At 43.0% G+C, this 25,992-nt stretch overlaps 3 protein-coding genes across 5 annotated transcripts in view; 2 read left to right on the plus strand and 1 right to left on the minus strand.

The window, feature by feature from the left end:
* The window catches only part of pds5a (PDS5 cohesin associated factor A), a 41,140-nt gene extending 33,545 nt beyond the window's left edge, over nucleotides 1-7,595 (minus strand). Inside the window, exons 1-2 of one of the 2 annotated variants that reach the window (XM_080444869.1) lie at nucleotides 7,458-7,595; nucleotides 6,395-6,544 (exon numbers count right to left, since the gene is read on the minus strand). In XM_080444869.1, the coding sequence (XP_080300995.1) occupies nucleotides 6,395-6,505 (111 nt within the window). In that variant the 5' untranslated portion in view covers nucleotides 6,506-6,544; nucleotides 7,458-7,595. Of the gene's footprint in view, nucleotides 1-6,394; nucleotides 6,545-7,419 lie in introns of both variants that reach the window. The other variant, XM_080444870.1, reaches the window with a different exon arrangement.
* LOC308100169 (pre-mRNA-splicing factor syf2-like) lies at nucleotides 1,341-2,307 on the plus strand. Its single transcript, XM_080449110.1, has one exon. It carries the CDS (start codon nucleotides 1,348-1,350, stop codon nucleotides 2,062-2,064), a length of 717 nt encoding a protein of 238 aa, XP_080305236.1. The 5' UTR covers nucleotides 1,341-1,347; the 3' UTR covers nucleotides 2,065-2,307.
* A 1,444-nt stretch (nucleotides 7,596-9,039) lies between the features above and the next one.
* Nucleotides 9,040-25,371, plus strand: n4bp2 (NEDD4 binding protein 2). Of its 2 annotated transcripts, XM_080415552.1 has the most exons (17): nucleotides 9,040-9,446; nucleotides 10,459-11,111; nucleotides 11,202-11,461; nucleotides 11,578-11,702; nucleotides 13,520-13,608; nucleotides 13,882-13,958; nucleotides 14,903-15,043; nucleotides 15,175-17,924; nucleotides 18,356-18,441; nucleotides 18,833-18,878; nucleotides 19,136-19,362; nucleotides 19,805-19,929; nucleotides 20,534-20,660; nucleotides 20,821-20,997; nucleotides 21,954-22,122; nucleotides 23,016-23,139; nucleotides 23,546-25,371. In XM_080415552.1, exons 1-17 carry the CDS (start codon nucleotides 9,191-9,193, stop codon nucleotides 23,589-23,591), a joined length of 5,478 nt encoding a protein of 1,825 aa, XP_080271678.1. In that variant the 5' UTR covers nucleotides 9,040-9,190; the 3' UTR covers nucleotides 23,592-25,371. The 2 variants fall into 2 exon arrangements, with proteins under 2 accessions (XP_080271678.1, XP_080271677.1); XM_080415551.1 differs by having other exon boundaries at nucleotides 10,459-11,461.
* Nucleotides 25,372-25,992: the final 621 nt, after the last annotated feature.

Genomic DNA, 25,992 nt, shown 5'->3' on the forward strand with positions numbered 1-25,992 from the left:
GTCTCATCTGTTTAAGGAAATAGGTAGCTGATATATTGCACTTTTACCTTAGCGCTAGGTATACTCTTGGTTGCTTGTTTTTGCAGATAATGCACTAAAGACTTCTGGTGATTAGTAGTTTTCGTTCCCTACCTATGTTGAATACACTTATTGTAAGTCGCTTTGGATAAAAGCGTCTGCTAAATGAATGTAATGTAATGTAATGTAGGGCCACCTGGCCTGGTGGAGATCTGCCCTGTTGCGCAGCAGCACAGCAAGTGAAGGCTCAAACTGTGTGTGTGTGTGTGTGTGTGTGTGTGTGTGTGTGTGTGTGTGTGTGTGTAGCACAATATTTACTTCTGATCAGTCAAACATTCACTTGAAACTGTTGCCTGATGACAGCTGAGGGGGAAGCGTCCGTCGTTTCTATTCCACATTGTAACCAGTGACATCCGTTATATAGCATACATTTCTTGTTAGCACTTAGCATTCATTAGCATGCTCTGTAGCAACAACAAGTACTGCCAAACAGTGCTCAACTACAACTACTGCTATCTTTATCAACCAAAACGGTCACGGGGGCTCTGATTTTGCCCAATGTCCACTTAAATGAGCTTCTGAGCTTACACAGACACCTGGAGCAAATTAATTAACGAGCGACACTGCAGCGCTGACGCTGACAGCCGGGCAACGAGACAAGCTCGTCAACTCCAGCTGAGTGAGTGACTGAGAGAAGGAAAAGAGAGACAGGGGAGGGCGGGGCTATCAGCCTATGGAACACACACTGACTGCTGTGTGTGCGTCTCTCACCCGCTCTCAACACAATGGGAGAGATGGAGGAGCGTACTGATAATATATCTTTATGGAAAATTCAACACTAGAATACGCACAAATGTTTATGGCTTTCATTTTCCCATGAGCCTTAAAAACATAACCTTCAAATTTAATACCTACGGTCAAATTTAAGACAAATTAAGACCTTAAATTCCCGATATTTTTTTTAAGACAATTTAAGACTTTTTAATGACCCGCGGGAACCCTGCCTTTATGCAGATATATGGAGATCACTGATCGTGACGACGTACTGACATGAGCGTGACAATGTGGTCCGCCAAACCCGGGCATGTTAGCAAATGTGGTGCCATTTGTGCTAATAGCTCGATCTGAACCTGACTGACAACCTTTTATATAGTTCAGCTGTGTTTACCCCTGTCGTCATGATGATGTCACAATGAGTCATCGAGTTTGTATAATGATGTCACAATGAGTCATAGTGACGTGGCCGTGGGTTGTTTATGGTTATTGTTATGACACTAGGGTCATATATGCATTTTCCGAATTCCTGGCAACACTGATCTTTAGTCAACAATGGCGTCCTGCGTTGAGGAGTCTGTCTCTGTTGCTGATGAGGGACCAACAGGAAGTCTGGCGTCTGAGAAGAGAGAAGCAAGACTCAGAAAATTTCGCGAGCTGCACTTCAAACGAAATGAAGCACGTAATCTGAATCACAAGGAGGTCGCAGAGGAAGACAAGAGACTGAAACTTCCGGCCAACTGGGAGGCGAAGAAGGCTCGACTGGAGTGGGAACTCGCTGTGGATGAAAAGAAAAAGGACTGTGCAGCTAAAGGCGAGAACTACGACAGAGTGAAGCTGCTGGAGATCAGCGCTGAAGATGCTGAACGGTGGGAGAGGAAGAAGAAGAAGAGGAACCCTGACCCTGGATTCTCAGGTTACGCCGAGGCCCAGCTGCGACAGTACCAGAGACTAACCAAGCAGATTAAACCAGACATGGATGGGTACGAGAAGCAGAGAGAAATTTGTGGGGAAGACTTCCACCCCACATCCAACAGCTTGATCCACGGCAGTCACGTCCCCACCAAGGAGGGCATCGACCGCATGGTGGAGGACGTGGCGAAACAGATTGAGAAGCGCCTCAAGTATAGCCGGCGCAGGGCCTACAACGACGACTCAGACATCGACTACATCAACGAGAGGAACGCCAAGTTCAACAAGAAAGCGGAGCGCTTCTATGGCAAATACACCGCCGAGATCAAACAGAACCTGGAAAGAGGCACAGCTGTCTAGTGGGACCGGCAGTCTCAATGGACACTGTCAATGTAAATTGTATGTTTTGTCTCCATTTAGAAAGTTTGGAGGCATTAAACGTATTGGCCATTGCTCTAGTCATGCATTCTATGTACATGGGTTAGGGTTATGTATTATGCGTGCATGACTAGAGCATGCTACTGTAGTTGAAGTCATGTGTTCTATGTACATGACTAGAGCGTGTTGCAACTCAAGTCATGTGTTCTAGAGCAGTGGTTCTCAACCTGTGGGTCGGGACCATGATTTTGGGGTGCTCCCTAGATGACAGTAAAATTACTTAAGTATACAGTTCCTCATTGTGATGCTTGATAGAGTAACAACTGAATGATACTGAAATATCAAGGACTTATTATGAGGTAGTTATCTTTAACCACTTAAGCCCTATTTTCAAACCTTTTCAAAAGATTTTTGAAAATAGATCTGCAAATAGATTTAACCCCCCCCCCCCCCCCAATAATGACAAAATACGGCGCCAGGCTTCAAGTGGTTAAATTGTATTTTCTATATTTGAATATTTTAATGTTTTTTCTGATCATTTTGATCAATGCAGTGGTTAGCGTTTGTGTGTGCAGAGCTGTTTGAAGATGTCCATAGATTGGTGGCCCTTCCTTTCTGTCCCAAGATTTGTGTACAAAACAGCAGTCACCCCAACATCCTTGATATGAGTCCAAGAAACCCTCCCCCCTCTCTCAAATAAAACCACTTTAACCAAAAAAAAAAAAAAAAAAAAATATATATATATATATATATGCATTTTCCTGTGTGGCCTGGCTGTTTGGGGACTGGGAAGGAGGGAGTCCACTTTTTTGTTGCACCTTAGGTTCCCCTAGGCTGAGACGTAACATAATGGGGATGGGAGTAGTGGACTCCCTCCTTCCCAGTCCCCAAACAACCAGGCCACACAGGAGAATACATATATGACTCTATGGTCATAACAGTTATGTTGTCATAGTGACAGTATAGGCATAGTGACGTGGCCATGGTTTGTTTATGGTTATGTTGTCATAGTGACGTGGCCGTGGTTTGTTTATGGTTATGTCAGAGTGACGTGGCTGTGCTCTGCCCACCCACCCATCCACCCATTAGCCAATTTTAATGCAGGATAGATTCATCTAAAAAAAGTTCGGAAACGTACCTTCAGTCCATTATGTCTCCCCTTCAATAATACCAATCGATATTGTATTTTACATCGCTGATTAGTCACCTTCACAACGATGTATAAATTGTAAGGAATCAGAAAGGATCGTGCAATTGTGGAATGAGCAACACAGCTAAACGTATGGGTAGCACCCCCCAAATATTTGCCCCAATCCCATATGCTTCCGTTTGGATTCGCTCTCGTTTCGAGCAACCTGCCAGTCACAGGTGTGTGGTGGCACCTGAGCATGGGCCCTGCAACTTTGACAGAGATATGTCAGTGGTACGGTTGTGCAAGTCTTGCCTGCAAATCTCTGGAAGAAAGCCTATGGTTCCTCAGTGAAGCAAGGGTGAAGACCCGGTCTTCTTGGGGTATTGTCTTCCTGGGACGGCCAATTCACAGTCTGTCTTTGACTTCACCATTCACGGAAGTTTGGAAATGGTACCAGGGCTGACATAAATGTTCCGTAAGTGGGAACATCAGCTTCCACTTGCCCTATTGCACAGGCCTTATCCTGAAGGGACAAATGTGGGGGCAGTGTTGCTGCTTGGAGCATACACAAACTCAACAAAGTTGCATGTGCCACAGTGCCAGTCACACACATTTGACTGGCACACACCTGCCAGCTGTGTTGCTTATGCCACAATTGCCCGATCCTTACAAGTTATACCTCGTTGTAAAGGTGACTAATCAACGATAACTATATAAAATACAATAATCTAAATAATAATCGAAGCTTATTTTCCAAACTTTTTTCTCGAATCTCGAATATGACATATGTCTGGATAGGCCCGAGTTAAATTCCTATCTCCTGCTGAAAAATGCAGGGGGGGAAAAAACACCTCAATAACCATAAAAGAGCAAGACCTAAACATAAAATACATTATATTTGCATTTATATTTACACATTTTATATATATTTACACATTTAGACTAACCAGAATCAGCATTCAGCACCTTTGTTGTACAATGGTGGCATGCAAAAATAGTGAGTACAGATCTCGTCAGAGAACTGAGAGGGCAGTGTAAAATGTATGTATAAAATAATCGTTCATTCATCGTAATCGACGCAAAAGTTTGAAATAATTGTGATATTGATTTGAAGACATAATTGCCAAGCCGTAATATGAAAGACACACTTGAATATTTTTTACAAAATGTAATAAAGGTTTTATGGTATGTTTAATGAGTAGGATTACTCCTTAGCTCAGTGGCCTTGTTGTTAAGAGTGTCTGCTCTAGACTGAGAGGTCAGGGTTCAATCCCTGGCCAAGTCACACCATAGATACGTACCCAATGCCTCCATGAATCAAAGGTTGGATAGGGGTAAGTCCCTGGGACATACTAGCGTCATATCCAGAGGGTGTACATGTATATCAAGCTACCTCACGGCACGCTAAGGAAACAGGAGATAGCTCACAACCTGGGACATACCCAGGATTTTCTCAGAATAGCTTCAGTATGAAAGGGAGATTTGGCTTGAGCCTCGATCAAATAACCTACTTTGTTATGATCAGAGGCACACTGACTAGTATACGGTAATAGTTAACTATTGGTGGTAATAATAAAACCACAAAGTCATAAATGCAACTCTTCTTGATCACAAAAAATGCTTGAATATGTTATAAGTAGGTGTATGAAGCTTTCATTAGTAGAATACAAATAAATCCTATCATGTTTACCTGACTAAGCACATCCACACCACCAACCCTGTGTAATCGCTAGCGTACAACAACAATTGTTGCCACAATGTCACCACAGACCACAATGCAAAATGGCTGATAAAAACATTGTTGCATCCAAAAGTATCACCTTTGAATTATGTTAATTATTCAGTTATTAACAGTATTCGCCATTCACAGTTATAACATTTGGTTGGTGTGGCTTACAGTTGTATTTATAATCAGGCCACATATCACTATATTTTGTTACTGGCTGGGTCAATGTGCGACCGCAAAGCCACAGAACTGAATAGTTCCCCTTCTGTGAGGACACAAGGCTATATTTAAGCCAAGTATACTAATGATTGTTATAATGTGGGCTGTTTTGGCAAGACAAAAATTGTTTTTGCACCATTCATCATTTGAGTACAAACTGAACTGTAGCTCAATAATGTCAGTCATTTCCACTGGGAGTCATAGGCAAGACAAGAGTTTCAGTTTTAACCCAAAGGAGTATGTACCCACCTCACAATCGTGCACTTTACATTTAGCAGGTCTGTCTATGTGTGTGTATGTGTTGGTACACAAATTATATTCTGGTGCACCTCAGTGAAAAGGTTAGGCACACCAGTGCAACCAACTAAAAACAGTCTGCAGCCCTGCAGCTTGTGTTGTAGGACGGTTCAAATCTTGTGTTGCTGCCACCACAGACCAACATCTACACATTTTATTGCACCCCAATATAGTGCAAGCTGTAGTTGTCCCAAAAGAATCGTTTTAGGTCATTGGTTATTTTGGTGCAAAAGCCCCATTTCCATTATGCTTATGCAGACCATGGCTCAAAAAAGGAAAAGAACAAGCAAATAAGTGCTAAAATACTAATACTTATTCTATAATGGGGACCACGGAACCACTACTCAGTTTTTGTCTAAGTGTGATGACATGATGCTAAACTTAAACTGACATAGATTTTGGCAAGCACATTCACAGCACAGATAGGCTAATCAATCAATGCTGGATTGAATATGTTGAACAAGCCAGTCGATACCTGGGGCAAGCTCTAGAGAGCAGCTTGATTTGTTATGTTTCTGATTTTGATGAAAACTAAATGTTTCCACTAATGTATAGGGTTCACATTAAGGGTTTGGGCTCCTTTATATCACCATCTATGTCTCAGTGTTGCTGTACTTCAATTAGTACAATAGATTAGAGACAATTAGATTAAATTAATGAGCAATACACTGTGGAAAATCTGGAAATCATATTTACAGAGGGACACAGGTATACAATACTGGAATAAAAAAAAACAAATAATGGTGATAAGTAGAAAATATAAGTTATATAAGTTCCATTTAAAAATATAAATAAAACTATTTCACCCCCTAATGAAGGTTTCTGGCTCCATGTCAGGTGGTAGGCATTGATCCGAATATGTTCAATGGGTAGAGTTATGCATAGATGCTGAGGTTGTGCCATACATTCAATAGACGGCAAGAGATGAATGACATTACCTTCAACCGTTTGACCACCTCATCGTTCGTGATCTTGTCCGTAATCTCCTTCACCCCTGGCGGATAGGTGATGATCCCCGGCGCCGGTTTCTGCTGTTGCGGGAACTCCATGCTTGCTGAAGTATAATCCACACGGTCTTCTACTGGCCTCTATAGGTCACAAAACAAAAGTTCAACACAACCATTCTACCCGTACTTATCAAAAAAACATCTTTAAGACACAATTCCCTGCCTCCGGCGATCATTTCTGGACCAGAAAATGGCACAGCGAGCACTTTCAAACTGTGATGTCCTGAGCGACCAAATGTTTTTGCAAGACAAAAACACAATAACACCACCTACACATGAATGTTAGCTCGGATGCTAACACACAGCACAGCTAAAATATCAAGCTCCATATTCACAAGAGTCGCTAGACGCCGTTTGTGTGGGAACAAGGACGACTAGTCTCTAGTCAAACCACTTGAATAAAACAAAGAGTCAAGAGATGCTTCACAGATAATACAGTGACCACATGCCCACCACAACACGTCTGAGTCCATTAGCCAACTAGCTGCACTGCAGGCATCATTCACAGGCAATTTTGCGGGAGGGAGTAGCTGGGGATGCTAGCTAAAGGCTAACGGCTAATCATGTTGTCCATTCCATGTTAGCCAACTGGTTAGCACGGACTGCTAACACAGGCCGCCAACTATTCAAACATACCCTCATATCAAGCACTAAAACAACGACAGAAAAGTGTCCAAACCCTTTGCTTCGAGTAGTTGTACTCGTGGCTAATTTCTGCAATTTCTCACAATCATTACAACTTTATTAATGGAAGAAATGCAATTAAATGTACTTGTTTCTATCTTTTTTTTTTTTTTTTTACCCCCACCACAACTTCATCAACATTAGGTTCTTCCTGTCGCTAGTTTAGCTGCTCTCCTCTCTACCAACTTGTCCCCCACGAATGCTTTTTATTTTTTAACATCCTAATGAATTCTATCTATTTCCAACACACCTACGGTTTAAACAAAACATACCCGCAGGCGTTTGCTGCGGATTCCTCTTTAGTATTTACCTCTGAAGTAGGCCGTTTTAATTCATTGGTCTGACACAGGTTGGGTTTCTAGTTTCGGCACAAAGCTTTCTCCTCACAGTCAGTCAGTGCCGTTCCAGTGCTGTGTGTGTGCGTGCTTGTGTGTTTGTGTACGTGTGTGTGTATACTCGGTATATAGCACCCCCTGTCGGTCTGCCGATGGCACTGCATACCAATATAGATGTGGCGGGATTCAGAGAGAACAAACAAGCCAACCAGATTCTGATCCAACTTCAAGCAGTGTTGGAAAAAGTACTCAAACGTTTTACTTAAGAAAAGTATCAATACTGCAATGTGGAAATACTCCGTTACAAGTAAAAGTCCGGAATTCAAAATGTACTTGAGTAAAAGTACAAAAGTAAAAGTACACATTATGCAGAATGCCATTGTGCAGAAAGTATAACAATATTTTGAAAATAGCAGATCTACAAGCTCACAATGGCTCAGACTAGAATAGTTAGGCTGGCTACTCATACATTTTGTTATGTAATAATTACAATTGAATTGAATTTAAAGTGGCCATAAAGTGAATTCAGTTATTTGCTTATAGACATATTATACATGTAAAATAGTCATGGCTGAAACCCTGTACACAGTTTGGGAACAATGTTTTGTTACTCTGTGTGGTGTGACAAACTGGGAATAAATATTGTACCATATTTTATTTTGCTGTACGGTCACTTTAATCATTTGTCTGGGGACCCTGCTGGGGACCCTGCTGGGACCCTCTCAAGGACCCCTGGGGGTCTCAAACTCCAATCTAGGGTGATTAAGTAAAGATGCACTAGAATCTGAAATTGAATGTGAGTACAATTCATTATTTGGTCAAGGAGGAAATTATACAGCGGTCATATTCAATTGAACATCAGAATAATAAAACAAAATTGCATGAAATATATAGCTAGTTATTGAGGAAAGCACATTTATGTTTCCCCTAATTCAGATCACAAGTGTGTTGGTAAATAAGTAAATAAATAAATACAAACTTTTCATTCACTGTTCTCTTAAATGTAAATAATTCAGACAGTTCTGCGTTTCAACGCTTGGCGTGCTGTCAGCTTATGTCACCCCGAGTTGTTTTGCTTTTCTGCCATAGCAGCAGTGTTGCCATGTCCGCTTATTATAAGCGACTTTGGGCTTGTTTTTCTGTAAAGTTGCTTGTAAATATCGGTTAGTTGCGGGTAGCGTTTTTTTTGGGCTGGTTTCTAAAGTGTAGTTGCTTATTTGGGCTTGTTTCCAAATGTCTTTTGAACCAGTGGTTCTCAAACATTTTCATGTCAAGGAAAAGACCCCCAAATGAATATGTATGTATCAACCGACACGCCCCCATCTAAAAATATTTTGTGCCAGGGACCCCCATACAAGTTTTGTGTTGTTAAAATATTCCAAAATATTCCAAATATTCCCATTTTTTTTTTACCCCCAAAGATTTTATTTGAAAATAGCCCATAGGTTTAAAGTACTCATGTGTTCGCTTCTTTTGGACTGGTTTTCCTAGACCTGGTTGCTTATTTCTCTCGCAAAATCTGGCAACCCTGGAAACTACTACTACCTACGCGGTAGCCATAGATAGGTCGAGGGTGTGTGTGCGTGTGCATGTATGTATAGTATACTTTAACCAGCACAACATTTCAGCTCTGTTGTCAGACATTATATCACACGCATACAGCTAATGAGAGCAAGCAGCAGGTGCTCCTCGGGTGACGACGGTGAAAATGCCACGGAAAAAGAAGAACGGGCAGAGCCCTGCCAGAGTCCCAGCACCACCCGGGCTGTTGTCCAACGAGGGGTCCCGTTCACAGGAGCCATTATTCGGTGCCAGCACCATGGCGAGTAACTTCACCCCCAGCAGCTCCTCCACGGCACAGGCGAACTGTGACAAGGACACCATCGTCCGGAACATGCAGGAGATGTTCTCGCATCTGGAGCCCGAAGTCATTTACATCGTCCTCTCCGAGTGTGATTTTAAAGGTAAGCACTCAATAACACGGAAGTACTGTGCCCTGTGCAATGCTAGCCCATGTTGCTATCCAACTTTTAGGTGGGAATGCTGCTAGGAGGCTAAAGCAGCTAGCTCAGCTGGGCTGGCTTGGCTTGTTTTGAAGGTTGACTGACTTGACAGATGAGAGGGGTGTGTTGTATTGCAGTGGTTCTCGACCTTTTCAGGCCGTGACCCCCTCTTTCTTATATTATTTGACAATTTGGCCGATGTTTGATCAGTTTTTATAGTATAGTTTGATGATTACTTGTGATGCAGTTGTAGGCTAATCGTCTTTTTCTTTAGAAAAGGTCTTTAAAGTCCACAAATTGTCACTTCACTGTCATCTGGGACCCCCCCCCAAATCATGTGGGGTCCCCACCCAGGTTGATAACCACTTGTTGTATTGAACTTAAATGCCACACAGGTCGTGCAGCGGATTGCCCATTATGTGTTATTGATTCATTTGAATCAGAAGTTGCACCACATTTAGGCCTATATATTTTTCTCCCCATATACTCACCTCTTTACCTCATGTTGTTCATTTCTCATAAATAACCATGGTCACTAGACTAGTTATTACTGAAGGCAACATGGCATGCAAAGTGTATGCTTGCTGAAGACCAGTAATTCTGTCTCAAACTGGTGTGTGTGTGTGTGTGTGTGTGTGTGTGTGTGTGTGTGTGTGTGTGTGTGTGTGTGTGTGTGTGGTCTACTCAAGACATGCTGCCTGTTCTGCACTCTGTGTACTTGCATGCACTGATGTTTTAATATTGATTGATTGAACACTTTATTAGACAGAAATGTAAACAAGAGGTACAGTCAGACATTTGGGCTAAAAAGATAACACAAAAAAGTTCTGGGGATGTATTTCCATAGTGGCTCACAGTTGAAGCGGTGATATTTTGTTATGTATATATGTGCATGCAGTGCAGTCGCGTAATTATATTTATAGCTGAGATAAATGCAAGTATTAAGAAAATACATGTTTTGTTTCTTCCTTAGTTGAGAATGCAATGGATTCTCTTTTGGAGCTGTCAGTTGCTGCTGAAGATGAAGGTGCAACTCCCTTCAAATTCATCTCTGGCTTTGAGCTCACAGCTGCGGCCCTCCTCAATCCCTCCCCTGTTGAATGTGGCCCAGTCCTGGACTCCTCCAAACCGTCACAACTCTCCACATTTCCTCTGCCAGATGATCTTGACCTGCTGATTGATCAAGAGCTACAGACACTGACAACACGGCCAGAATTAAGGGAAGACCTGTATCTTTCCGCCACTGACCCCCGCTCCTCTTTTACTCCACCTACGGTCCCCAAGCAGGCGCTCCCTGAGTTGCTTCAGTCCAGCCTGGATCCTGACGCTACAGAGGCCCCCAAGAAACAGTCCTGCCTAGCAGGAGTGACCTCAGAGCAGACAGGTCAAGCTCTCCCCCGACTTGACCAGCTCAGTATTTTGGGAGAAGAGGGTATTATGGGTGAGTCTTCAGTGCTGGACTTCAGCTACCTGGCCTCAGGAACACAAGCAGCCAAGCAGCATTCTAATCTGGACCTAGGTGCCTCTGGACGTCCGTCAGCATTCCAGGCCTATAGAAAGCAAGACCAGCCACCCGCTCCCTCACACACACCCACAGGAGGAATAGTGGGAGGAGCAAGATCGAAGGTGAGTACAAGTACGGACACAGATAGCAATCAGCAATTACTCTGGAACCCTGATGCAACAGAATTCTTTCCCTACACTGATGGAAAGCAGGGTCCAGTCTTCATTACTCCTGTGGTTCAAAAACCTTCCCCCTGGGAATCTCATCCACGACCTGGCTTTCCCTGGTTGGGCCAGAGGCCTGTCAGCCAAGCACCTCTCAAACCATCTGCTACTATTCCAAAGTCTTGGGCCGTACCTGCTGCACCAGAGGGCCCTAGCCCTAACATTGCACTCAACAGGCTTCGTTTGGAAGGGAGGGTCCTTGTGATGCTACGGGGTGCTCCGGGGTCTGGAAAGTCCACTTTGGCCAGGTAAGGATGCTGCGTGTAGTTTAAATATCATGTTTTATTGTTTTAGTCTATTGTATTAAGAAGTATCTGCCAATAAGCAGTTTATTTGTAACTTGTGTGTATGTGCACGTGTGTAGGGCAATGTTGGAACATAACCCAGGTGGAGTGGTGTTGAGTACTGATGACTACTTCAGTCGCAATGGAACATACCACTTTGACCCTTCTGCCCTGGGGGAAGCTCACGAGTGGAACCACAAGAGAGGTAAAAACGAAGGGTCCTATTTTTGGGAAACAATTGAACTGGTGTGAAATGCTGTCAAATGCAGTGTATGGGGAGTGGAGACAGACTTGGTATTTTCGGGACCAGAGAGGGGCAGAATACCCTCTTCTAAGTGGTGAGTGGCTAGCAGACGTTAAAATGACCCCAGAAGTGTTTTATAGTGAAATACCCCTTTAATACATCTAGCATTGGTCCTACAGAATGAGTAGCGTTTCCCAGTGTAATAACACTGTTACAATGATACCCGGCAACAAGCCAGAGAGAACATGCGTACACACAGAGATAGACCGGAACGGCCACAACCATCCCATCTGGTTTTAGCGTGGGGTAAATTTGAATGATCTGCCTCCAAGAGTTATATAGCTTACATCGTACATGATCGTTTGTATCACTTTCAGAGCGATGTTATGGATGATAGAAACATTGACAGCCAAGAAAAACCCATCAGAAGGACATCTGGAACGCAATCGTTCCCTCACCCTTGGAAAGTTGTATTATTAACAGAGATATATGAGACGATTATGACTGGCTAACGCTAGCTGGCATTACCTCAGGTAGCCTACTACAACTATCTAGCCTCCTTAAAACCTCTGAAACCTAGAAAACTGGAACTGAGTTTTAGCTCCATAATCATTGCCATGTTTAAAGCTGTGTTTTGCTGTAGGTAAAAGCATAGGCTAGGGTTTGGCTTGTGTTGTGTGTAAATCCCTGCATGATAGTAACGCACTTCCAAACGGCAATAGTGTCGATAAACTCCTGTCTCAAAACTGTACTTGGAATTCACAAAAACGTGTTCTAGAAACATCATTGATGAATTAATGGCTTTTGTTTTTTTTATATTATGATAAGTTTAATTGATCTTTTCTGTAGAAAATGTTATAGTGTCTCTTACCAGGCGATTAAACCAGATAACCTCGGGCCATTGTGGTGTTTTGGATCATCTGTCCAGTCAAGGACGATATTCCAATCAACTCTGTTTAATTTGCTAATTGCATTCCTTGTCGAGTGGCAACAAGGATCTGTGCCTGTGATCTGCCAAGACATGACGCCTACCGTACTTTTGAAATTAGTATTCTTCTTTTACAGAAACTGAGTTTGAAAACCCCACACCCCACTGTCTATATACCAGCTGGAGCAAAAAAAAAATTCCCCCCACTCCCGACTCCGCCCCCAGCTAATACACGCTGATGACACTACGCTGTGTGAATGTATGGCATTATGTGTAATAATGTATCTAGCTGACCAATCAGTAAGCCTTTTATGAAGAAGAAACCTATATAACCTATGCAGAGATATGCCTTCATATTCTCTGCTCACAGCAGTTTTGTTGGATACAAGCATTTAACCGTTGCCACATTTAACCGTTGCCACATTATGCATGCGAGTTTGCATGCATAAGAGAAAAGAGAAATATTTAAACTCTTTCCAGCTTGAGGGAACCATATCGAAGTGAAACAGGCAAGCATGACATAAGGTGGATTAGTGTGATTTTGGAGGTATCTATCTGGGTGTGCCTCCGTCAACTAAAGTGATGACATTTCTTTGCCGTCGCCATTTGCTGTGTGCCTCACGCCTGCCCCAAAATATTGCCCGAAGTCTTAAAAAGAATGATAGCGAGAAAATAATGGTGCTATTGTTGGTTTTCTCTTTGGAATGACTGAATGATTATTACTACTCCTAGGTGTGCTACATTTCCATCACAGATGTTTTGTGACGGAAATACATTGTCAACAGTCAGGCTAGGAGGTTATATTTCCGTTTGTGACCCCTGTCTGTGTTTTTCCACCTCTTTCCCTTAGCCAAGGAGGCTTTTATGAGTGGTGCTAACCCCATCATCATTGACAACACCAACATGCAGAGCTGGGAGATGAGACCCTATGTTGCCCAGGTCTGTCAACTTGTCATCAATACATGCAACCTGATAATTTATCTCCTATTTCTGACTAATTATTTAATAGGAACTATTAAATTTTTTTGGGGGGGGTTTAGGGTTAGTGTTATTCATGAAATCCTTTTTAATGTTTATTCTTTTGCACTATGTTCTGGGGCCATAATGTGTCTTAAAACCATTAACAAAACATTTGTTTTTTATTATCCATGTGGTCTTGAGAATGTTCAGAATAGTACCTTCTCACAAGGATATTGTCACATTTCCCCCTAGGCTATAAAGCATAAGTACAAGGTGTTGTTCCGGGACCCTGACACCTGGTGGAAGAACAAGCCCAGAGAACTGCAGAGGTGGGATCATGAGATTGGAATCTTAAATCTAATTAACCCATTAAGACCTGAGGCCGCTTCTAAACATTTTCAAAATCCTAAAAAAATAAATTAAAAAAAAATATTTAAAAGAAATATTTTCACGATTTTTCAAAAATAGCAGATCTACAAGCTCATAGCGCGGCACTTGGTGCCGCGCTATGAGCTTGTATATCTGCTATTTTTGAATAGCCAAAGAAATCTAAAGTGACACAGATGCGTTCCAGGTATTAATGGGTTAAAGTGATATGTTTTTTGTTATAGAAAGTTTTTTGTTAAACCGTTAAAGCTCTATATTCCTATAATTTCTAGAGTGTTCAGTAACAGGTCTCCCCATCTCTCTATCTCTTTAGTAAACAGAAAATACATTGTCAGGTCCGGATACCACTTGTTATCCAATCAAGAGAGAGAACTTTTCCAATTACACTTGTTTATCTTGTATCCCGAATGTGTTCTCTAAAGACCTGACAAGGCAGAGATACCCTGGTTACTGAACCAGCACTCTATAGCAATGATTGCTGTCAGAATCTAGAGCTATTTAACAACATGAATTAACATGAATCTTGTAAAACACAACAGAAGACAGTTAGTTGAATTTCAGTATTAGATGTCATTTCCTATTCCTATACACATGGTTTGAGGCTGATGACAAATGATTTTAATATAGATTGTTGCTCATGGTAACACAAACTGGTTCCCAAAAGAGGTATACAGAAAATAAAGGTGAACTTAGGTCTCCAGTGAAATAGTTTCATTAGGAATTAGCACACCTAATTAAGTTACTGTGCACTCCGTTTCTATCAGCCTTGAAACTAAGATAACGACTGGTGACAGCTGGCTCTGTTGCTGATGTCTGTTGCTGATGTCTTCTTCCCTTTGTTTAGCTTGTATTTATTTATCGTTTATCACCATCTGTGCATTTATAGACGTTCTAAGCATGGTGTACCGGTGGAGAGGATCCGGCGAATGCTGGAGAACTGTGATCGCTTTGTTTCTGTCCAGTCTATCATGGGTTCACAGGCCCCCGAGAGGATACAGGCTGTCCCCCAGGAGAGCAGGCCTTCACAGTGAGTGTCACCAGCCTACTCTAATCCAAAAATATGTTATTGTAAATCTGAAAAGTATTGTCCTTCCTTTTAAAACTAAGGGACATCAGCAAATATGTTCAAACTACCGTTCATAACTCTGCTTCTCCTAGGCCAGTGTCCTCTGACGCAACTCACCCTGACATAGTGGGAGAGCCTGGATTATCCAGGAGATCTGAGAAGCCTTGCTTCCAGGCCCAGCTCTTCTCCTCCCTCCCTGACGTGTCGTCTTCCGGGTGTGAAGGGTCGATGGGACTGCCAGGAAAAAACGACCACAGCTCCACTGATTATCTCAATCCTCTCTCCAGTGAAAGGGTGCAGGGAAATCTTGAGGTCCCTGATGAGGATGAAGCGATGGATTTTATGGAGTTGGATTCCGAGCTAGATGCCCAGTTACAGCTGGTTCATCCGATGGGAGACCAGGGGATCCCTGACTGTATCGTGGAATCGGTGTTGACGGAAGATCACCATTCTGACGAAAGGCCCGTGGCCTTTTCAGAGTCCATCGCCCAAAGAGTGAAAAGAGAGAGGCGAAGCAGAAGGTCTGATTTTGAAATGTCAGAGCCTGCTGATCTGGTGAAGGATACCAACCAGTCAGAGAGAGAAGCAGGTGGAGTGGAGGAGAAAGGGCAGATGAAGGCTACGGCAACAGTTGGGGGGCAGCTGTCAGGGGATGGGAGTGAGAAAGGAAGGCCAGAGCTGTTGGATTTTGTTGGAGACTGGCCCTCCCCAGGGCTGGAGCAACGGCAGGAGAGGAGAAGAGAGATAAATGGGGAGGAAGAGGGGCAGGTGAGCAGAAAAGTAGATGGCCGTGCTAACGGAATGAAAGCACGGTCAGGCCCTGATGTAACAGAGTTCCAGAGGCTTCTTGATCTTATTCAGACAGGTGTAACCTCCCCTGACTCCGCCCTTATTCTTGGCTCTGGAGAGGGCTCGGATAGAGAAAGTGAAGAGGGGGACGGGTCACAGGAGTGTGACAGAGATGACCGTGAACGGAGAGACCAACTTAAGAAGACCACGGTTAGAACTGAATTACCTGACTGTGTATTAGACTGGAAGGTATGTGATTCTTTTCTACTGAAGGAGCCCTCTCAAACTATAATGGTAGAATCTGGAGCGGGCGTCAGTGAAAATGGACAAAGGAATGTCAACGAGAGGAGAGATGACATATTAGAGGTTGATAGAGAAAAATCTTATGTAGGCTTGGAGTCTGAAAACCCCAGTGGTTCTCTGTCTTATCTCAGCATGAAAAAGGATGGCTATGATGGTGCAGAGGCTGACCTGTGTCATACTGATAAGGTAAAGAAAGATTTCGCGCACAGCTGCGCTCTTATCGGCGTCCCCGTTGATGCTCATGGCGAGGGCAGTCGCAATCCTTTCTTTGAGATTGAGAGTAACGCAGAAGCAGATAGTGGCCCACTTACAGGGGGCAGTCAGGAGCGAAGGCAGCGCCAGAGTCGCAGGGCTGGAAAACAGTGCAAGTTAGCCCTTACCTTCACTCAAAACTCTCCCTCACCTAAATCCCTCAAAGACAGTCCTCACACCACAACCTCAAACAGTAGTCATCGCAGCGTTGAATCGGATGTTGAGCTCAACTCTAATCCTGACTGTAACCTCACTCTTGAGTCCAAACTAGACTTTGACCTGTCCCTTGACCCCATCCCAAACCCCAACCATCCGTCACAAGTAGAATACCTTTCCACTGCCACTAACATGGATAGTGGTTGCCCCACCCAAACAGACCCCCAAGACTTTGCCCTTCTTTGGCGCCTCAATCAGCACAATATCCCTGATGACACAGTTGTGGCTGCGGATAACTTCCCCAATGACATCACAGTCCTGTCGGGCAACCCCTCTCGCTTCCTCCCTAAGCTGTCCTGTGCAGCAGTAGTAGTTGACCCATTTGGCCCCACTGTGATACCCGACCGCGTAGTGCACGAGAAAGGCACGCAGGTGGACGAGAAAGAGGTTTCGGGGGTTAGAAGCCGATTGGATAACCTACGTATCCTCAGCCGCCATTTTAAACTGGTCTGTTTTGATACATTGGAGGATCTATATGACAAATGCCACGAGGACTTGGAATGGACCACCAACCTCCTGCTGGACTCTCAGGAAAGGTTCTTTAGGGATGAGGAAGGCAAGGAGGACGTCATTGTTTTGGCTGAACAGGATGGCAATCCACCTGCACCGTGTGTAGCTTCAGGCGTGGACATTGACTCTGGTGTGTGCTCTGGTGCGTTAGACGAACTTCACCCTGAAGAAGAGGTAAAGGCTGGTGGTGTAGAGGAAGGTCACAGGTCAAACAACGCAGGTTCTCCCAGTAGGACAATAAAGGAATCAGGTGGCGGTTCTGACGGTGAGCCTGGGTCAGCAGGGGTGATGAGGGAAGACGGCTCAGCGATTGGAGGTGCCATTTCTCAACTTGCAATCATTCACAATGACCGTTGTGATGAAAGACTGCAGTCCTCTCAACCACTGCTCAGTCTGCTTGGAGACGTAGAAGACAGAGAGGGAAGTGAGGACACCATGCAGGCAGGAAACACCGAGACGACAAGTCCATCTAAAGACATCGACTTAGAGGGAAGATCTTATGGCGGGGATGTGGATGAAGGGGAAGCACAAGGGGAGTTGAGGGATGAGAATGGGGGAGATGAAATGTCTCACATGGATGAGGTGACCCGGTCGCTTGTAGTTCAGCTTGAGGAGATTAAGAGACGAGAGGGACAACAGAAGAAGGAGCAGAGGAAAGAACAGAAGGAGAAACATCGGAGGCACCTGGACATTCAGAGTGTAGAGCTCAAACTGCCGACTGAGCTGGCAATACAACTCGCTGAACTCTTCGGTCCCGTGGGTATAGACCCAGGTAACTATTATTCTCTCACACACACACACACACACACACACACACACACACACACACACCTAGTCAGGGTCTAATGGCATGGCTTAGGGATCTCAGACTTCATGTGGCCAGTCTGTGATTGTTAGTCATCTATGACTTACAGTATGACTCCCAAGTTTCAGCTTGATCTGACCGCCATTATAAAATTAAACTTAAGTATTTAAAATATATATAACACATTTTTTTTTCATGTATAGACTGTTCTTCCTTGTAGACATCTTGCCTCTTACAGAGCCACGCTGTAAAAATATGTTGCACGACCTCCCAATACAACAGTCCAAAGTCCTATTTTTGTTTTCTTGATAAGTTCCTGAGCCAAGCTTTGTGATTGTCTAATAGGGATCACTGACTTATATGAGTGTTAACCGTCAGTACCGTCTTCTTCTGCATAGGTGCTTGCTCTGCTGAAGACTATGCTGTGCGGATGGACCTGAACCTAGCTAAGCTTCTCCACCAGAAGTGGAAGGACTGCATCCAGGTCAGATGTTGTTCATTTAGCAGCCAGTCAGACGAACAGTTGAAGTCGGTAGCATTATCAGTTGAACCGATCAAAGTACAAAGTGTATCCTAATCTGTGTGTGTGTGTGTGTGTGTGTGTGTGTGTGTGTGTGTGTGTGTGTGTGTGTGTGTGTGTGTGTGTGTGTGTGTGTGTGTGTGTGTGTGTGTGTGTGTGTGTGTGTGTGTGTGTGTGTGTGTGTGTGTGTGTGTGTGTGTGTGTGTGTGTGTGTGTGTGTGTGTGTGTGTGTGTGTGTGGAGAAAGGGACATTTGTATGCTTAAGACATGTTTTTACAGTTGGGGTTGGCAATAGAAACATGTATGCGAGTGTGAGCCATTGATAGCCTTGACCCCTGTGAAAAATGTGTTACAGGAAAGGCAAAGACAAGCAGCGCTCTCCTATCACTTGCTTCAGGAAAGTAAGAAACATCCACATAAAGACATTTCATGTTTATCAATTTAAACTATCATACTGACCTGATGAAGATCCCGTGAGATTGAAGTGTTGCCGCAATAATAAAGTCAATCGTTTTCCTGGAAATTGGTGTGCGGGCTGAGCGGGCTCTACCCTCCTTTCATATTAGTTTTTTTTATTGGCCCAGCACAAACAGTTGATGTGTGTGTAAATAAGTATGCTTATCAATTTAAACCTAACAGCAATTTCTGTCACTGCCAGGTTCTTCTCACTGGGGAGAATCCCAGCTTAACAGGACTGCGCAGAGAGAGGGGCCACAGCCAGCCCACTTTCTCCTTGGTGCCGATGGTTATGCTTCACTAGGAAGCCAACCAGAGGCCCGGGATGACATGCCTTTCATGATGGACCACTGGAGTCTGCCCCAACACCATATCTCCCTACGGGACATTATGTCAGAGGAGCAGGCTCTGCAAGAGACCCTGGAGAAGGTAACATGCATACAATCATAAATGAAACATCAATGCTCACATCTAGATTAACCTCTCCTTATTTTATATATTATTTTGCTTGCACTTGGTTACCATTGGCTCCACTCTCCTGCCTTCTTCATCCCCTTCTTTTTTCCCCTGTACTTTCTAATTATTTAACCACATTAACGCTGGTGTCCCTCCTTTTAGGCAAATTTTCAAAAAATTTATAAAAAGAAAAGTGAAAAAAATCTGTCTGACACAAAACACTTAAAGCAAAATGAAACGCAGACAGAAAGAAGGGACAAAAAAGGAGGTGGCTTTACACTAACGTCTCCCTATCTGATCTTCCTATGTAGTGTATACTAGTCGGGATAAGTCGGCTTGGTGTGTCAGGAGGACCTCTATATTCTACTCCCTAATAACCTTACTTCACCTCCAACCCTCCCTTCTTTTTGTGCAGTCCAGGCAAAGTGAGCAGGACAGGTGCAGACGTGATGGTGCCACCATTTTGAAAGAGCAGCAGCTCCTCTCCCTCTTCCCCAACATCGACCCCCACTTTCTCCAGGACATCTTCAGGGACCACAAGTGAGACCCGAGTGAACGTTTGAGGTCGCTTTGTAACGCAGTCAAATGAATGCACTGAATATTAAATGCATTGCCTCATGTTGATGCACAGCACAATATACAGTTGGGCTTAGACTCTCAAGTCTGATTAGTTTATTTGTTAGATGTATCAATGGCAAGTGTGGTATGTGTTTTGACCACTGAATGATCCTTGTTAGTGATGAGCGGGTCGACCCGTAACCCGCGGGACCCGCGGGTCAACCCGCGGCGCGGGTAGGTCGAGTCAGGATTTCAGAGAAAATTATGCGGGCTGAGGGTGAGCGGGTCAGCCGCTCTCCACGAAAAAAAAAAAAAAAAAACCTATTTTGACCAACATGCTTGTTTATTCAGCCCATGACAATGTTGTGCTACTGTAGACATTTAAAGGGACTTTGGGTACTTAAAAGAGCGCTATATAATATATATATATATTCCCACCGCGGGTCGCGGGGCGGGTTGAGCCATAGATTTATATATGGGTTCGCGGGGCGGGTTGAGGCGGGTCGCGTTCCGTCGCGGGTTGGGGCGGGGCGGGTCATGAAAAAACCCGACCCGCACATCACTAATCCTTGTGTATTATGTCTAGCTACTGCCTGATACAGACGGAGCAGTTCCTCCGCTCCCTACTGGATGAGGGGCCAGTCAAGACGGTTGTTGCCCCTGAGGCACCCAAATCTGACACCCACAGGGCACCCAGCAAGGAGAGAGAGAAGGTATATGCTTGTATGACCCACTGTATGCTAATTGAATTGGGTAGGACTTGGCAGTAGTGTTTGTCCCTGACCTTCACAACACTATTTGTAAACACCATTGCCGCCTCCTCATCACTTTTCTCTTCCCACCCCACAACCCTTCTTTCCCTAACCCTGTCAGAGGCAGAAGCCCCCAGAGCCAGTCCTGCCCCACTACCAAGACGTGGAGGACCCAGAGTATGAGGACTTCAGGGCTGAAGCCAGTCTGCAGAGGGATAAGCAAAATGAGTGCTTTGCCAAGGCCGCAGAGGCATACAGTCAAAATCGCAAGGAGGTGGCCTCCTTCTACGCACAACAGGTGGGCTGATAAAGAGAAGTCCATTTTAAGAAAAGAGGTACAATGAGTTTAGAGTTGCTGTGTTTCCTTCATCGCAATTTCATCAACAAGGAAATTGTATGATTTTTACATAAAACATACCATGAAATGTGCAATGAAATGTACATTTGTAAAAAAAATACGGATGGAAGGTACTTTGAGGAAGAACAAGTATTTATATATGAAATAAAGCATTCCCAATGAAACTCTTGACTTGTGATGTGTTGCTGTCTGCTTTTGTAGCATAGCAGTAGCACATGGCTGTGGTTCCATCTCCCTGTAAGTGCTGAGGATGACATACAGTAGACTACTGACACAAATGCCTAGCTTATTAAATTTCAGTGTGTTGCAGACTCGGAAATAACATTGGCAACTGTGGCTGGTTTGCTTTGAGTGATGGCGATTTAGAAAACAAACAGTGCACAGTAATTTGCTTAACCAGCACAGTTTCTAGTGCAATTAATCAGAGTAGATGGTGTGAACTGGATTCTAGTAAGATGCCTGTGGTAATGTCATTATGGTATGTTCTTATTTGGGACTGAACGTTTGGTAATGGGACATGGCAGCTGATGGAAGTTGGAACGTATTTCACACCTGTGTTCAATAAGACTGTTTGGACATGTTCAGAATGCCAAAATGGTCTGTGTAAAAAGTTTAAACGTGCCAGAACCCAAATAATGTCAATGTAGGTATTAACAGAAAAATACAGGCTGTGGTCATAAAAGAGTAACGGATCAGTTTTATATCCTGACCCGTTAAAATAATGTGCAAATAAAATAAAATATTTTACAAAATCACTTGAGAATACTACAATACATATTGAAAATTATGCTGACCCTGACACCTTGAATTAAAAACAACATTTTTAGTTTTGGCTTTGATTCAATATTATGTCTACATATACATTTATGTGTTCTCTCCCCTTTGCCTCCCTGCAGGGACACCTCCACGGTGAGCGACTGCGAGAGGCCAATCGCCGCGCAGCAGCCCAGATATTTGACCGGGTCAATGCATCATTGCTGCCAAGTAACATCCTGGACCTCCATGGGCTGCATGTAGATGAGGCCATACAGCACATGGCCCAGGTCCTGCAGGACAAAACAGCAGGTACTGACAACATTAAGCCTGATTTAGTTCTTCATCATATGATGGTGTTACGCGCCGGAAATAGCAGCTCACAAAACGTACCGTCGGAGCATAAATTGCAACTGAAGGTAAATTTGTAATGCAGACAGCAAATCTAAACTAAACTCCCAACATAAAAACATGAATTGCACGTACAGCAATTGCTAAACTCACAGTCATTTAAAAAAAAAAAAAACGCTGTGGGCGTGTTCTCTCCTCCCCGTCATCAGTGCCCATACCCTAGGTGGGGTTGGCGAAAGGGCCTTTCTGTGTGGAGTTTGCATGTTCTCCCCGTGTCCCCTAGGGTAGGTACCCTCACAAAGAACATGCAGTAATCCTGGTCTCTATACTGCCTCCCCCTGGTCAGCCAGGGTGCCTGATGGAGGGGAAAGGAACTGGTAGGAATAACGTGTTCCTTCCACGCGCTACGTCCTACTGGGGAAACTCTCCCCTGTCAGGTGATAAGAAGCGGTGTCAGGTGATAAGAAGCGGCCTGCTCACTCCTCATGCATTGAAGGAGGCATGAGCTCAGTTCGGGGCTCTCCCCAGGCTGGCAGAGGAAGAGTAGCGTCCAGTATTACTTAGGCAATTGGCACTGGGTGAAAAAATGGGTTACAAAATGGGATAAAATAAATAAATAATAGTAATACAATATGCAACTACAAATATATCCATTAAAGAAGAAGAAAATAGGAGTGCTTAGGCACTGGAGAAAGCTGTTTGTGTGCGTTTGCAAGTACGTCTTGTGTCTGTGACGCCATCACAAATTCACCTACACGTACAAATCTTATCCTTCGTATAGTGTGTGTGTGTGTGTGTGTGTGTGTGTGTGTGTGTGTGTTCGTGTTCTAACCTCTTTATATCTGTGTATGTAGCGTACCAGCAGGGGCAGTGTCAGCTTCGGCTCTCTATCATCACAGGAAAAGGGAACCACAGCTTGGGAGGCGTGGCCCGTATTCGCCCTGCTGTCATAGAATACCTCACCAGCCACAACTACAAGTACAGTATACACACACAAGACCCTGTATCTGCTGTCAATGTTTCCTTTTTTTGATAGTTAAAAAACTAAAACGCGAACTGAACATTATTTTATGTAATCATTTTAACCCTAACGCAATTCCTTGTGAGCCCGTAGATTGGTTATTTTTTAAACATTTTTCAAACCTTTGAAAACTTTTCACCTACTGTATAAAGACATGCCCAAGTTAGGGACGCCAGTTTGAAAGTGGTTAAAAATTGGGACACATCAGCTGCAAAATTGCTGGTACCAATGTAGGATAAGAAAAGTCAAATAATGGCTGATATATCGGCCAGACTGATTTATCGGTATGGCCCACAGCCACACCCACACAATGCAAAGCCCTTGTACATAATCATTGATCATCTCTATTTTGTTCTGTCTTAGGTTTACTGAGCCAAAGCAAGGTCTAGTGTTGGTCTCTTTGAACTGAACAGAAGTCGGCAGGATTGAGCAGGATGTGAGGGACTGATGTGAAGCTGCAATGGAGGACGGCTCCTCTCTCTGTACCTCTTCCAAATGGTGTGCTTTTGTCAACCATTTGACTTAATCTCTCTGTCATTTTACTACTTCTTCTACTACTCTGCTGCTCTCTCTCGCCTGTTTTCGGTTTGTCAAAACACAGTAAAATCCTGAGTGCTAGTTTAACCACTTAAGCCCTATTTTAAACAGTTTCTAAATGTTTTTTTCCCAAAATTTGTGAATGTTTTTTTTTTTTTAATGTTTAGAAATTTTTCACCTGCAATTACATGCCCAAAATAGGGCCATCAGGGTTAAAGTGTTAAACTTCATGCTCTTGAGAGTTGAAGTACCACTCAAGATTTCACTGCAGATTCACGCTCCCTCTATCTTACCTCTTTGTCTCTGCAAGTCTGCATCAGTGGTTAGCAAACACTGTGGCTTGAGACCTGTCCAGCTGGCAAGAGGAGCGCTTTTTATTTTTTATACATGGGTAATAATGAGCGAGCTGCTAGGCGAGCATGTTTCCACAGCGAGCAGCTGATGGCTGCGCACTTCGACAAGCTCGCCGTTGCGCATTCATTTCCCAAATACAGAGGCAAATTATAAACCCTAAAAATAATGTATAAATTATGTATATAAATGTTTTTATTTGGAATTGGTAAATGAAAATGTTTGCAGGTTTATTAGAGCGATAACATGTTAAAGGGGCTATTTTTGCACGAACATGAATACAGGTGTGCCTTGAGATATTGACTTTGTCCTTTGTGTGCCTTGGCCACAAGACATTTGAAAACCACTGCTCTAAGCCTCTCTTCCTCTTTCCTTTCACTCGCTTAACCTTTCTTTTCATCGTTCTAGAGTAAGAGCTGCCAAAGTGTAAATCTATGTCAATTGTTTACCATCCTTTTAACATCACATGAAATCCTAACATGATTGCTTTCATATTGTGTATATATAAATTATATATTAATGGACTGTATTTGAATATGAACCAAACACTTAAATTGGGATCAGTATGTATTTTTGGAGCCAGATAGCTGATATTAAAACAAGAATGTACATTTTATTCTTTAGAAAGGTTTTATCGCTACATTTGTATTTAGATTTTTCCACATTGGCCTTTATGCCTTTTAAGGAGGATAAATGGAGAATATTTTGGAAATCATATTTTGTTTTTTAAGTAATATGGAGATGTTTTAGGGGACATTTTGGCATTTTATTGTAATACTAAATATGTGGACATTACATTGTTTTTAATGCAGACTCAGATTAGCCTCACATTTAAGTAACTGGAACAAACTTTAATGTGCTGTGTGGCAAATTAGTTTAAGCATTTGCCTCGCTGCCTTTTACAAGTGATGCACAGAATACAGGTCAATTTGATTCGCTTTTACAGGACAAAGCAAATAACTTGTTTCTGCTGCTACAGTTTTGTGACTCAGGTACAGTAGGCTATACTACTTCACCCCACCTCAACATTAAGTTTAATTCTCATTGAGGCCAGTTACAGTACTTGTTGATTCTCTTAAGCTTTTCCCCTCCATCAGCCAACATTATCGTTGTAGCGATAGGTATTACTCAGGTTGCAGGTTTAAAATATTTTTTTAACTTTCTTAACCTGTGTTGTATGTTTAATAGGCCTAAGTGGAACAATCAATTTTGAAGAGAAATTTGTATTTTTGTATTGTATATTTTTCTTATTTTACATGCTGTGTAGATATTGTTGAATAAAGATGTATTTGAGACTTTTGTGAGACTTTTGTGATCTACTTTGTGTAGGCTACTTACATATTTCTTTCTGAGAAAATAAAATGTATGACCTGTCTACTGCATGATAAAAGTGGCTGACAGTAAGCAATTGTTTACATTTTGAAAGTAAGGACATTGGCTGTCCCCTGATATCAATTTTATATGCATTAAGTGTGGACAATAGGCTAGTATGCATTCAATGATGTTTAGATCAGATATTTGTAGGGCGCAATTAAGCATTGTATTTGCTATAATATTGCAAATGTGTTTTCATGCACAACTGATATGTCTAAGAAACAGTGGTGTAAAGTAACTTAGTACATTTACGTAAAATGTTGAGGTATTTTGACTTAACTGGAATATTTCCAGTTTTCAGTACTTTTACTTCTACTCCACTACTCCTCAGAGTTTAATATTGTACTTTTACTCCACTACAATTATTTGAAAACTTTAGTTGCTTTGTAGATTTAGAATAGGCCTATTATTACAAAACATACATTACCCACTTGGCCACTTCAGCCCTATACATTTCGGCCATTTGAAAATAGCCGATCTTCAAGTTCACAATGCATGCATCTGCTATTTTCAGTTTTTTTAAACACATTTTATACATTTGAAAACTT

Source organism: Gymnoscopelus braueri (genome assembly GCF_963280865.1).
Source record: "Gymnoscopelus braueri genome assembly, chromosome: 2".
Lineage (NCBI taxonomy): Eukaryota > Metazoa > Chordata > Actinopteri > Myctophiformes > Myctophidae > Gymnoscopelus > Gymnoscopelus braueri.